Here is a 12,956-nt window from a genome sequence, read left to right on the forward strand (position 1 = left end):
AAAAGAATAGAAAAGAAATTTGGTAAAAACATTAGAGGTTGAATGATATATTTAGCCTATATGTATTTTAGTAATTATATGATCTTTTATATATATATATATATATATATATATATATATATATAAAATAGTGAGTTTTTATTTGGGCATATAAGCAATAATTAAATTTTAAAGTGAGGGTCAATCTAAACATAATTTAAGTGGATAAGACACCTATTATCTGGTGATTTGATTTCTCGTCATTGAAATTGTTGGGGAAAAAAAAATAAATGTAAGAGAAGTTTTGAATGCAATTTTTAATTTTAGTCATAAACTAAACGTCGGTTTGGTAATATTCTATTTCTTATTTACTATTTTTCAATTAAGAAGCGAAAAGGTATATAGTCATCCTATTCTTGTCCCATTAAAGATGAGATGCTTTTAAGGAGAAAATAGGGAACATATTCTAAAAGGGATATTTATCTATTACTAATCAACTTTAATATTTAATAGTTGTTCTTTTCTTCTTCTATTTATTTATTTTTATTACATACTTGTTTTTAAAATTTATATTCAATTTTAAAATTATGAAAAAAAAAACACCTAGAGCAATTTTTTTTTTTTTTTGTCACAACCAATGATACTCCATTAAATTAAATCAGTTTGAAACTTTGACACAACTTTTAAAATAATGAAAAGTGTTTTTAAACAAGTAAAATCACTTTTCAAAGTTACTTATGATGTTTAGATACCTAACCAAAAGTAATTTTAAAACTTTTGTAATCTTACTTTTTCGAGTTATATGTGAATTTCCCACTACTTTGATTCTAATTTTACTTCAAATTTAATCTTCATGGGTGGAGGATCGAACTATCTCTTTAAGATGGTAACAGGTGTATTGTCTAAGTTCAAATTAGCGGAGCAAAATTTAGGTGATTGCACAATAACACTCGAATTAATCCAATTTAAATGTAGTCTAAACTTCTAATCATAATCAGTCAACCTAGGCACCACTCCTTTCGAGGGTGGAAATCAGAACTGGAAAAAAAAATCAATCAATTCAACCGAACCAAGCGGTTCGATCAATTTGGTTGAAAGAAAATCGATCAGTTCGATTATAGTTAGTTCAGTTCAATTCTTTAGTTGATTAAGCATGTTTCAATCTGATCCTTTGACTGGTTGGTTCGAATTTTTACAAGCCTGCTTCTAAGTAGACTTTTCCCCTTGGAACAACATGTCAGTCTAACATCAAATTTAGTAAAAACCCAATACAAAACCGACTCGCTTGCACCCCGAACTGGTGTGATTCAATTATATGGCAATGCACATAAATTCCCAGCGGAAGAAAGTTCATCTACAATTTTTGTGACTAAACAGACATGATTATAATTTCCGAGCACATTCTATTTATGACGAAACAGACATGATTATAATTTCCGAGCACATTCTATTTACAGTTACAATGATTCTAGCATCATCATCCTTAAGCAATATGAAAATACATCATATATATGACATCGAACAACACAACCATATGCGTCACTCAAACGACAGGAAGAATGTACATACCAATCAGCCAAGGAGTGAAATGGTGTTGGATATGAATTCTTAATCTGATCATTCTTTGTGGAGATGGAGAAGATCAACAGATTCCAATAGACAGCAACTGTATTTCAAGCCTTACCAACCTCAAACTCGAACACACCATGTTTTACTCCTAGCAACAATCTGCCTTTCTGAAATTAGGCAATGCTCATATGCCTCTCCCACCTAATGTCCTCGGCGAATTCTGTGAGAGCAGCTCGAGGATCTCCATGGGAAATGGACAAGTAATATCGAGCGGTTTCATCATCCACCATCATGCTCCGACTCAAAGAATGAAGTACCTGCTTATTCACTTGAACAGAGGACATACCCTGTTCACATGTCACCTTACCATACAGATGATGGGTTGTCGGGATGCCATCCAAATACAACACTGCAACTTCCCGTTTCGCGATCGCATCCATCTCGATGTAGCATATACTGTTAATAAGTATATTGGGATTTCCAATGGGGATTAACAATCTTTCTCTCGAGTATATGCCATGGTCGCTCATCATGTTGTTTAGACGTTTTATGTCCATAACCTACAAGAACATATTTACAAAATCAACCCACCCAAGTTCAAAGCCATAAAAAAATATTGATCCCAACAATTGACTCGACCCTTACTAGTGGTTTCAACAATACACCAAAGTCCACAGCCTCCAAAAGTGTTGATCTCAACAGTTGAACTTGACCCTTACAAATTGACATTTAACGATTTACAAGGATTTGGGAGTTGAGAAAACAAACTACTGAAGTACAACAACAAATGCACTCTTCATTTTTGTGCATTGAAAGATATACAAGTTTTAAATAAAGTTACTACTATGGGCGACTAGGATGCCAATTTGGCATCTTCAGCGTGTGCATTTAAGTGGAGGGTTTAAGCAAACTGTATTTGGGGAGTACGTTATGAAAGATCGGGTTTAGGAAAACTATGTGTGAAGGCTTGAATAGTGGACTACGGTTCGAGCCTGTTTATTTCTCCCATTAAACTCGAGTTTAAAAACTTCTTCCCCAAATGTGGCTTGAGCTTAGGAAGCCAAACCCACCTCAAGCCTCACGATTTTTCTTCAATTAAACTCGAGTTTGACAACTTTGCCCCCAAATTTGGCTTGAGCCTAGGATGCCAAACCCACATCAAGCCTCACCCATGCCCTAAATGCCCCGCTAGTGATTTCAACAATACATCAAAGTCCATAGCCATCAAAAAGAGTTCAGATCAACAATTGGACTCGACCCTCCTTCCTAATTGATATTTTACGAGGACTTGGGAGTTGGGCACACATACTACAAAGTATCAAGAACAAATCCACTCTTCAATTCTTGTAGCACATGCAATGTTGTAAAAGATATATAAACTTGAATTTATGTTACAAGTTCCAGTGATTCTTCCAAATCAATGTTTAAGAAAATGAGTACTTATAACTACATTGCTGCAACAAACCATTTAGGTACAAAAGGAATACTGAAAGATCAAAATATTCACTGTACCCAAGTTCCCTTACTTTCAGCCTGTCCAATTTCACATTCAATAAATAAAGAAGAAAATAGCGTTCTTCAATGAAAAACGATCATACGATCGTCACTTTTCCTGAGGAAGGAAAATTGATGATCGCAACTCTTCAAAACTGAATAAATTCACAGAAATTCTACTCATTCCTTTCCTAATTTCCAGTCACTTCCTCATGAATTAGACAACAACATTTTCCGAAGCCCATACCTGAACCGAATACTTGACGGCTAGACTTGCCAAGCTATCGCCGCGGAGAATCCGATGGGAGATCGCAAACTTTCCGAGACAATTGTCTCTCCAGAAGCTACCGGAGCTGGGCTTCCCTATCACGTCTTTTAGTTTCCAAGGAGCTTTGAAAGCTCCGGCGACGATCTCATGATCGGAAGCAACCGACTGCCAGAGACGGCAGACGCAGCTGGAACGAGCCAAGTCGGGAATCGAAAGCTTCTCGAAGATGAGGCGTAGGATGTCGCGGCACGATAGGGCGAAGAAGTGGGAGTTCATCGGAGATAATACGGCGGTGGAGGAATCCGCCTCCGGAGGTAAGGTGGCCGGAGAGTGAACGGCGATCGCGGGATTGAGGTGCCTCAAGATCTCAACGTCGTCGTCTTGATCGCAACAGCATCCCATTTCTGGAGAGAGAGAGAAACGATGGTTGGTTATTAGTTGGGTTTTATTTGAAAATTACGATATAATAATGGGGTAGCTTTTGAAAATAGGATAAAGATGAGGTGCTTGCCGGCAAATAAATACCTTCCACTCCCTTCTATTAAAAAATTTGATAACTAAATAGGGAGATTAATGCGAGAAATGAAATGAAATAAAATAAATAAATACTTATCAAATATTTTATTAACCAGTAAGTTAGCAATTATCTATCTATTTATAAACGCCTAAATTTTTCCTTCAAATTATTCCTAAAGTTGAGATTATAATGGTCTATTCAACACTAGAATGAACTAAAAGTTAAATATACCATATGATCTCTAATCTTATGGTAACTTTCAATTTGGTCGTTAATCTTTTAAAATTCTTGATTTTATCATTAATGTTTTAAAAATTATCAATTAGATTTTCTAAAAGAAAAATTGTTTTTTGAAACCGTTGATATGTCATTAAATTATTTTTTTATTAACATATTTAGACACACATGAATATTGATTATATCACTTGAATGTTACTTGACACCGGTTTAGAGATAATTATAAAAATAGCACAAAAGATAATATATATTTATATATAGCAATGGATTTAAAATATTACAGAATAGCATAAATTACAAATTTAGACAATCATGTGAGACCAACCATTGTGCATTAAGAGGGAAAAGAAAATAAAAAGTAACCATAATTTTATAAACACATATTTATTTTATATCATCTCCACCCATATTCAACTGCAAAATTCAAGGAGCTTATTATATAAAATCATTTTTTTAAGTGACATGCCTGCATGTTTAAATATGAATAAGATATTAACTTTATATTTAAAAAGCCAACATGAATAACTTATAGGTAATTGACATATATTTATAATTGGAGGTTATGAATTCGAATCTCACTTCCATATAGTACTAAAAAAACAAATAATACGATACGAGAAATCAAATTTGAAATATTTGAAACAATTAACTTCCAAAAAATATTTGAAAAAGTTAATTTCAAATTACTACCTATACTTTTAAAAGTTCAATTTGGAATTATAATTATGGCAAATTTTACAAATATACTCGAGAATGCACCTCCTTTAAAGCACACGAGTCACATAGATGCCTTCGTTTAGGAAATCAGCTTGAAAAGTGCTCATTTCTTCTCTCACATCCTTTATGCTAATACAAATATTCCGCTTTTGGTTCTTACATAAATATATGTTTCCAACTCTTATTTTAGGACCCTTTTCCAGTTCAACAATATATATGACGAAGATTTAAACCTACGATATAGATGATATATATAATTAGTAAAAGGGAAAAAAATTTTGTTTCCTACAAATGTGGAGAAATTTTTTTCTTGTGTACTACAAAATTTATATTCCAAGATAGAACAAAAAGGGTTAATATTAAAGTTCTTTTATGTCTTAGGTTTGCAAAATTTATTACTTTTTTTCAAATATCTCTATCAATTATTAATATAATATGAAACAACCCAAAATTATTTACATTTTTGGGGAAAAGAGAGAAAAAGAAAAAACAGAGATAAATAAAAGGTGGTGGCCGGACCGGCGGGACCTTATCTTCTCTCTCGGACGATGCATTCGCTACCGTCGCAAGCGATTCGTCCTCTTTCACTTTCTTCGTCTTCTTCTTCTTCTTCACGCTTTCGCTACCTCCGTTTCATCTCTTCTACCTTCCCAATTTCCCCCTTTTTCAATTCCCAATCCACAGTTTTCGCCGCCATTTCCCGCCGGCTCCGACGTTCCCCCATCAGAAGCTGCTCCTCCATCACCGCCAAGCCCTCCTCGGAGCTCAAAAAGGTCTACCCTAAGTCCGAGACCGATGGCAAGCTTCTGCTTCTCCGGGACTTGTTCTCCAAGCCCAGCATCGGTATCGACGCCTATGTAATCCCCTCGCAGGACGCTCACCAGGTCGGGTTCGTAATTTTGTTAGTATGTTGTGTTAGGCATTAGTTCTTTTGGATGTATAGCTCAATTGTGCATCACTTGTTCTGGTAATTAGTTGAAGGTTTTGCCAGTTTTCAGGTGACTGAAGGATTCTTTCTTTCGGAAAAAGTTAATTTTTTGCTCGGAGAACTTTGGAAAGTTGTTTTAATTTACATTCTAAACTTTTAATTCAATCATCGAATGAAACGCTGAAACTAGATAAGTGTGGCCATTTTTACACCCTATTCAACTTTTGCTAATTCACCCGCTAATTTTAACCTGAAAAATGTAAAAAACTTGAAAAAAAAAAAAGAAACACTAATTTAGTGAACATCAAACCGTGCATATTATTAAATTTAATTAATATACACCATTAAACAACTCCGCCCAAACTTACAAATTAAAAAAAAAAAAAAAATCAGCTCTAACCTATACAAGGTTGGTTTAGGGTAAAAATGGATTATTTTCCCTTTGTTTTTGGAGTAGGAAAAATTTGAGTAAATTAAGACTTTATGCTATCTGCTGAATTCTTATCAACGTTCTCTTTTGTTGCTCTTTTCAGAGTGAATTCATCGCAGAATGTTACATGAGGAGGGCCTATATATCTGGATTTACCGGCAGTGCTGGCACTGCTGTTGTCACAAAGGATGAAGCAGCACTTTGGACTGATGGACGGTATTTTCTTCAGGTTGAAGAATAAAATTTGCATATTTTTCTTGTTCTTTTTCCGAATCTTTTTGTGTATATTTGTGGACCAAGCTACAGCCAAGTCTTGAATCAAATCAATTTCCCTTTGGTACAAATAACTTCTCAATTATTGATATTATCAGGCCGAGAAGCAGCTAAGCTCCAGTTGGATTCTCATGCGATCAGGAAATCAGGAAGTGCCCACCCCTGGTGAATGGCTTGCTGATACTCTAGCTCCTGGCGGTGTTGTTGGAATTGATCCTGTGAGTAATGCTTAATCTTTTGGAGATGGCTATTTCTGTTGGTCTTGGTTTGAATGGACTTCATAAACTGATGTTTATGTAAGTTATGGGAATATTTCTTCACTTTTCGTCATTGATGCTCGACATATTAAGGACTTCTTCACTGCTGCTGCAGACTGTTAGATGTCTTCCATTGACTTCTAGAAATTTTTTTTTCCCTTTTGCATTGTTTTGTGATTTTCTCCCCTCATCCTTTTTTCCCAATTTCTTGCTTTCAGATTTTGTTCCCCTATTCTATGACATAGAATTTTTCTGTTTTGTCTGCTCCTTCCTCTATCTAATGCCACCTATTGATTTCATGAAGGGAGCAGTTTCTGTTTTCTGCCGATGCTGCAGAAGATTTGAAAGAGACCATTTCTAGGAAGAATCACAAGTTGGTTTACATATATGATTACAATCTTGTGGATGAAATATGGAAAGAATCAAGGCCAAAGCCACCTAAAGGCCCAATAAGAGTGCATGATCTTAGATATGCTGGCTTAGATGTTGCATCAAAGTTGGCTTCTTTGAGGTCTGAGCTTGGAGAAGCTGGTTCATCTGCAATCATTATATCTATGCTCGATGAAATTGCCTGGCTGTTGAACTTGGTAAAGTGCTATCTGTTTCTAGCCTTGTTATTTGATGGATTCTTTTTTATAATTCAAGGTCAGGTTTTTATGGTTTTTCAAACTTCAGCTGTTATATCTTAATTTACAATTATGAAACAAACTACAATATTATCCTCATTGTTTTCATTATTTTCTTTGAGCTTCTAAGTTTTGTGCTAGAACTAGAAGAACATGTTCCATTTTTTCCTGTTGCTACTTACAATGAATGTAATTCAATATAACATTCTATATATAACTTTTATATTCCTTTGCAGAGAGGAAATGATGTTCCAAACTCACCTGTTATGTATGCATACTTAATAGTTGAAATTGATGGAGCAAAACTGTTTGTAGATGATTCTAAAGTCACACCAGAGGTGATGGATCACTTGAAAAGTGCAGGAATCGAGTTAAGACCATATGATTCTATTATTTCTGAAATTGAAAAGTAAGTTTAGTTTATTGAAACCTTTTCCTCTGAGTATGTTTCAGGATTGGCATTGTTTTCTATATTATTTTAATAATTTTGAGCTTTCCGGTTTATTTTCTATATGGAAGATGTATCTGCCAAAAACTAGACATGGACCAATCAGAGCTTACATTTGAATGTGAAAGATAGAGAAACTTGCATGATCATGGTATGCTTAGGGTTATTAGAAAAAGAATACAAAAATGAAGTATGGTATACTTTCCATGTTTGTGTGATTTTTAATGTTGCAGCGACCAGAATGCTTCCTACGACTCATGTATATGGACATTCCTTTATCTCAATGATGGTGGTATTCTTTTTCAGATTGGCAGAAAAGGGGGCTAATCTTTGGCTTGACACATCATCAGTTAATGCTGCAATTGCAAATGCTTATAGGACTGCAGGTGATAGATACTATATACGCCTTGGGAATAAAAGAAAAGGCAAGGGTAAGACTTATGAGACCTCCAATAGTCAGGTTGGACCTACGGGAGTCTATAAGTTATCTCCAATTTCAATAGCAAAGGCCATAAAAAACCATGCCGAGTTAGAAGGGATGCGGAGTTCTCATTTGAGGTAATACTGTTTTCTATCATCAACATTGCTTTGCTTTTAGATTGTTTAATACTGCAGTAAGTATGCCGTGCCCTTGAAATTAAATTTTGATATGGTAACTGATGACCAGCTGCGGGCTACAACTTATCCATTTTGGATATGCATTACTTGCTAATCATTCTTGTTTTCAGTACCAGATGGTGTATCTGATCGTAATATAGTTTAAACTAGTTATTTTGTTTAGTGAATAGTGGTACCATATTTTCCATGTAGAGATGGAGCTGCTCTTGCTCAATTCTGGTTCTGGTTGGAAGAGAAAATTCTTAATGGTGTCAAACTAACGGAGGTAGAAGTTGCAGACAAACTTTTGGAATTTCGTAAGAAGCAAGATGGTTTTGTTGACACAAGTTTTGATACTATTAGTGGTATATAAAATGCCTTATGCAATTCTTTTTGTGTAAATCTGTTATTTAATTAAATGTTCGTATTTTCAGTTTCTTCAACTTCATGAACTATTATTGGAATGATTTTTCAGCCTCTGGTGCAAATGGTGCGATCATCCACTATAAACCGGAACCTGATGATTGTTCTGTTGTGGATGCAAATAAACTCTTTCTATTGGACAGTGGAGCGCAATATGTAGATGGAACAACCGATATTACTCGTACAGTACATTTTGGAGAACCAACCACACATCAAAAAGAGTGCTTTACGAGAGTCCTACAAGTATGAAATCTCAATTTTCCTAATTTTTCTGTAATATATACCAAATTGCATCCGCACCTAATTGAGTTCTGAGGAGGACTATAATTATTGCTATTTATTTTCTGAAAGATCTCAGTTGGATGTGGAAAAACATTTATTCGTTTACTTCGGTAACCTCAAAAGTGTTCTTCATATCTGCAGTTCAAAGCGTATAAAACTATCTTAGTTCCTTTACTGTTTACCTCCCATCCTACCTCTCTTGCTTCATTTTAGTGTGTGATATCAGTGGCATTTCTTACTTGTTTCCAAAATGGATAACTTATTAAAAAGATAAACTACAATAGATGAAGTATCCAATATATTTTATTCTCATGTTATACTTCATAGTTGCATCTTTGTTCATTATGGAGGCGATGGATCGTTTCCATGATTTATCTTTTCTACCATAGTGAAACAAAATACAAATTTCAACTGCATTTATTGGATCATATAGGGGAAGGCCTTTTGCTGATGATGCACTTCACTCTATATTCTTACTACTAATCAACCTAGTGCTATAGATTTCTGCACTGCAATATTAAGCAGGGATAAAATTGTCGGACGTGCATGTATAGAGTCTAGTATTTTTTCTTTGCACTCATTGGCATCTGTAATTAATTGTTGCTGCGCAATTCTGGAACTGGAGTAACTGAATGTATATCCATGACAATATCAAATAATTGCAGGGCCATATAGCTTTAGATCAAGCAGTGTTCCCTCAGAATACCCCTGGTTTTGTATTAGATGCATTTGCTCGTTCTTCTCTCTGGAAGATTGGGCTTGATTATCGGCATGGTATTTCTTCTTTCTGTTGACTAACGATCTTCCCAAACACATACATATAGTATGACTTGATTGAAATATACTGATTAGTTTTTTGCTTTTCTTCCTCCCCCTTGTCTTTTAGGGACTGGGCATGGGGTAGGGGCTGCATTGAATGTTCATGAGGGACCCCAAAGTATAAGCTTCCGATTTGGGAATATGACTGGCTTACAAACCGGCATGATCGTTAGCAATGAGCCGGGCTATTATGAAGACCACTCTTTTGGTATCAGGATTGAGGTAAAACTAATGAAGTCAGAATGTTTATCCGTTAGGTCTTATTATTTTGGGTTGGAGCCTTTTTTTTGTATAGTTAGTTGTGGAGCTCTCCCGGTCATGGGTTGGTTTTTTTGTAGACCCTTAGCTTGTTATTTTGTTCTCTTCCATTCTTTTCTCGAAAGCTTGGTTTCTCATTTAAAAAGTAAAAAATAAAAATTAGCCGCGTAGCTGTAGACTAGTTAATTGGAATTGATGCATAGACTGAACAAAGGACGAATGTGTATCATTACTATTTTTTAGGGTTTAGGGTTCAGCACATAAAATTTCTCAGACCTCTATAGTGTAAATGTGGAATAGCTGAACCTTTTCTTCATAGAGTCTGTGATTTGTACTGTCCTTGCAGCTTCAACTTCTGCTATTAGAGAAACAGTCAACAGAATGCTTAAATTTACTCTCCCTCTCTCATTTTACACAAATGTAAATATGATTATGTCTCTTGTAGCTTTCTGTTCGCTCATTGTTCTAGCATTGATTTTGGTGGTCTTCTCATGCAGAATCTCCTTATCGTGAAGGAGGTCGACACTCCAAATCGCTTTGGAGGCATTGGATATTTAGGATTTGAAAAACTCACGTTTGTTCCCATTCAGGTAAATAAGTTATCCATAAATTATGAAAAATTTTACATATGAGTAATAGAAGAGAAAAACAATTAGAAAATGTGACCATGCTGTTGTAGAAATCAACATACTAGCATCTATGCGTGGCCTGCAAGATATAAAGCATTTAAGAGGAAGCAATAACACTTATCGTGTAGTGTATACGTAAGAACGTGGACTGTGTGAGCTAGCCCATCTTGATTTATGCCATTGTTTTGCCTCTAACTAGGATGTATCAGGTAGCAGTAGCACTCATAATGTATTCCCCATGTTTATTGTTAACTGAAAAAGTAATTCTTAGACTTGGCAAAAAAATAAAAAGAAGCAACTCTCAGAGAGAGCTTTTGAGTCATATGAACTCGCAATACCAGACCGAGCGAGCAAACTGACCAAAGAAAGTTTTGAGTCTCGATTTATCAATACAGTTTTCTTTCTAACGGAAAACCACTCGTATCGTGTAATTTATAATGTTTGAAGCGTTTTATGTGGCCTGCCTGCCTCTTGTCTGTTGATTAGAACTTTTTAGTTTGTTCCCTTGAGAGAGAAATCCACGTCATGTGGCTATGTTTGTATTACGCCCTATTTTGAACACTTTTTGCTGGTTTTCTTATGCAGGCTAAATTGGTGGATGTCTCTTTGCTCTCTGCAGCGGAGGTCAATTGGCTTAATGATTACCATTCACTAGTCTGGGAAAAGGTTTGCCATTCATACTACAATAATCATCCTGCTTCTATTTTCGCATCAATTAACTTATAATTTTTACTGGAAGATCTGAAGTTAGGGGTTGCAATCAGGTTGTTCCTTTTGTCTTCCTTTTGGAATATACAAGTTTCTTATCTAAAAAAAAAAGAAAAAAAAGAAGTTAGGCGCTGCAATTAAAGTTCCATGTTAATCAGGAGTAGGAAAGATCGTGAGTTTAGGATTAAGGAATATATTTTTTATTGGTACGAGTCATTTTGAATAGAATCTAAACACAAAACCATGGAAACTTAGGTTTATTTGTAAAAAGAAACTTAATGAAAATAGGAGAAAGCTAACTTTTACTATAATATAATCATCCAATTTTTATTCTGAAAATCGTAGAACTATTTTTGAGAACAGCTTTCAGAATAATCCCTTGAAAGCAAACAGATGTTTTAATCCCCACCCCGGGGATTGAGTTTGGAGACAATGAGAGAGAGACAGGAGGAAACTTCAAACTTCTGCATATTATGAGATGTTGTTTGTGGAATGTCTTTACTTAATTCTCCAGATTTTTTACTCATGGTTGTACAGGTTTCTCCATTGCTTGAAGCTTCTGCTCGCCAATGGCTATGGAACAACACTCGGCCGATCGTGAAATCGTGAATTTTCGTCCTTTTTTATTCTCTTGGTTATATTTGACGCACTGTTGCAATCTGTGCCTCCTGAATCAAATGTGTAGATAAATAGCAAAATGATCCCCCATTGTACTCTACTGTGATGATGCTGAAATGGGTTTGAACTTCACTTGGAAATTTACTGCTATAAGAAATGGATTAGATTTGTATTTAAGAGGTCTTAGTTCTCTTCTCTTCATTCATTTGAATTTGATGCTGCTTGTTTGTGAAGGATTTTGATGGTTATCAACTGTTCTTCCTCTTATTAGGGGCTTGGTTCTTTTTTTTTTTTTTTTTGGGCGATTAGTTTTTAAGTTAACATCGTTTAAGATGTAAATTTGAATTAGGTTGTTTTCCAACTAGTGACATGAATATGAATATGATAGCTTTAGTTTAAAACAGTTTGATTAAAGTTAAAACAGTTGTAACTTCAAAAAATAGGTTCTTATATATTTTTTTTAGTCACATTGATTTTTGTTGGCGAAATTTTAACATAAGTTACACAAAAAAAAGAAAAAAATCTTCAATTAGAAGCTATTAAAATAGTACAATAGTGAGTGAATTGTTGTTGTGATGGTAAAAAGTGAACAGAACAGCAGCCTTTAAAATGTACATTTTGAGTTCGTAAGATCAAAATGAAAAATAGTGAAAGTAAATGGACAAAAATAAGTATTTTTAAGCTAAAAGCATAAGCCTATAAAGTTGCTGGAAAACAACCTTCACATAGCATGTCTCATACCACATGATAGATGAATCATACTTTTGAGACTTCATCTAGATTCCAACCTCACAAAGTCGAGATGAGGTATAAAGTGAAACTGCTTTCAATCGCTGGCACCATGCAAATCTAATGTTTATAATTTTATGGTCATTCTTA

General features: G+C 34.9%; 2 protein-coding genes across 3 annotated transcripts; one reads left to right on the top strand and one right to left on the bottom strand.

Annotated features, from left to right (window-relative positions):
• Window positions 1–1,359: 1,359 nt before the first annotated feature.
• LOC111018786 (peptidoglycan-binding LysM domain-containing protein) lies at window positions 1,360–3,754 on the bottom strand. The gene is made up of 2 exons (XM_022295028.2): window positions 3,290–3,754; window positions 1,360–2,108 (listed from the first exon to the last, which is right to left on the bottom strand). Exons 1-2 carry the CDS (start codon window positions 3,710–3,712, stop codon window positions 1,722–1,724), a joined length of 810 nt encoding a protein of 269 aa, XP_022150720.1. The 5' UTR covers window positions 3,713–3,754; the 3' UTR covers window positions 1,360–1,721.
• Window positions 3,755–5,230: 1,476 nt separating this feature from the next.
• LOC111018840 (Metallopeptidase M24 family protein) lies at window positions 5,231–12,254 on the top strand. Of its 2 annotated transcripts, XM_022295082.2 has the most exons (13): window positions 5,232–5,665; window positions 6,243–6,368; window positions 6,511–6,630; window positions 6,981–7,256; window positions 7,532–7,704; window positions 8,050–8,301; window positions 8,554–8,705; window positions 8,816–9,006; window positions 9,711–9,819; window positions 9,932–10,086; window positions 10,620–10,712; window positions 11,337–11,417; window positions 11,997–12,254. In XM_022295082.2, exons 1-13 carry the CDS (start codon window positions 5,330–5,332, stop codon window positions 12,066–12,068), a joined length of 2,136 nt encoding a protein of 711 aa, XP_022150774.1. In that variant the 5' UTR covers window positions 5,232–5,329; the 3' UTR covers window positions 12,069–12,254. The 2 variants fall into 2 exon arrangements, with proteins under 2 accessions (XP_087984055.1, XP_022150774.1); XM_088127929.1 differs by lacking the exons at window positions 10,620–10,712; window positions 11,337–11,417; window positions 11,997–12,254 and having other exon boundaries at window positions 5,231–5,665; window positions 9,898–10,053.
• The last annotated feature ends 702 nt before the right edge of the window (window positions 12,255–12,956 follow it).

The sequence above is a fragment of the Momordica charantia genome (assembly GCF_013281855.1).
Source record: "Momordica charantia cultivar OHB3-1 chromosome 8 unlocalized genomic scaffold, Mcharantia_2.0 BLBB01000008.1, whole genome shotgun sequence".
Taxonomy (NCBI): domain Eukaryota; kingdom Viridiplantae; phylum Streptophyta; class Magnoliopsida; order Cucurbitales; family Cucurbitaceae; genus Momordica; species Momordica charantia.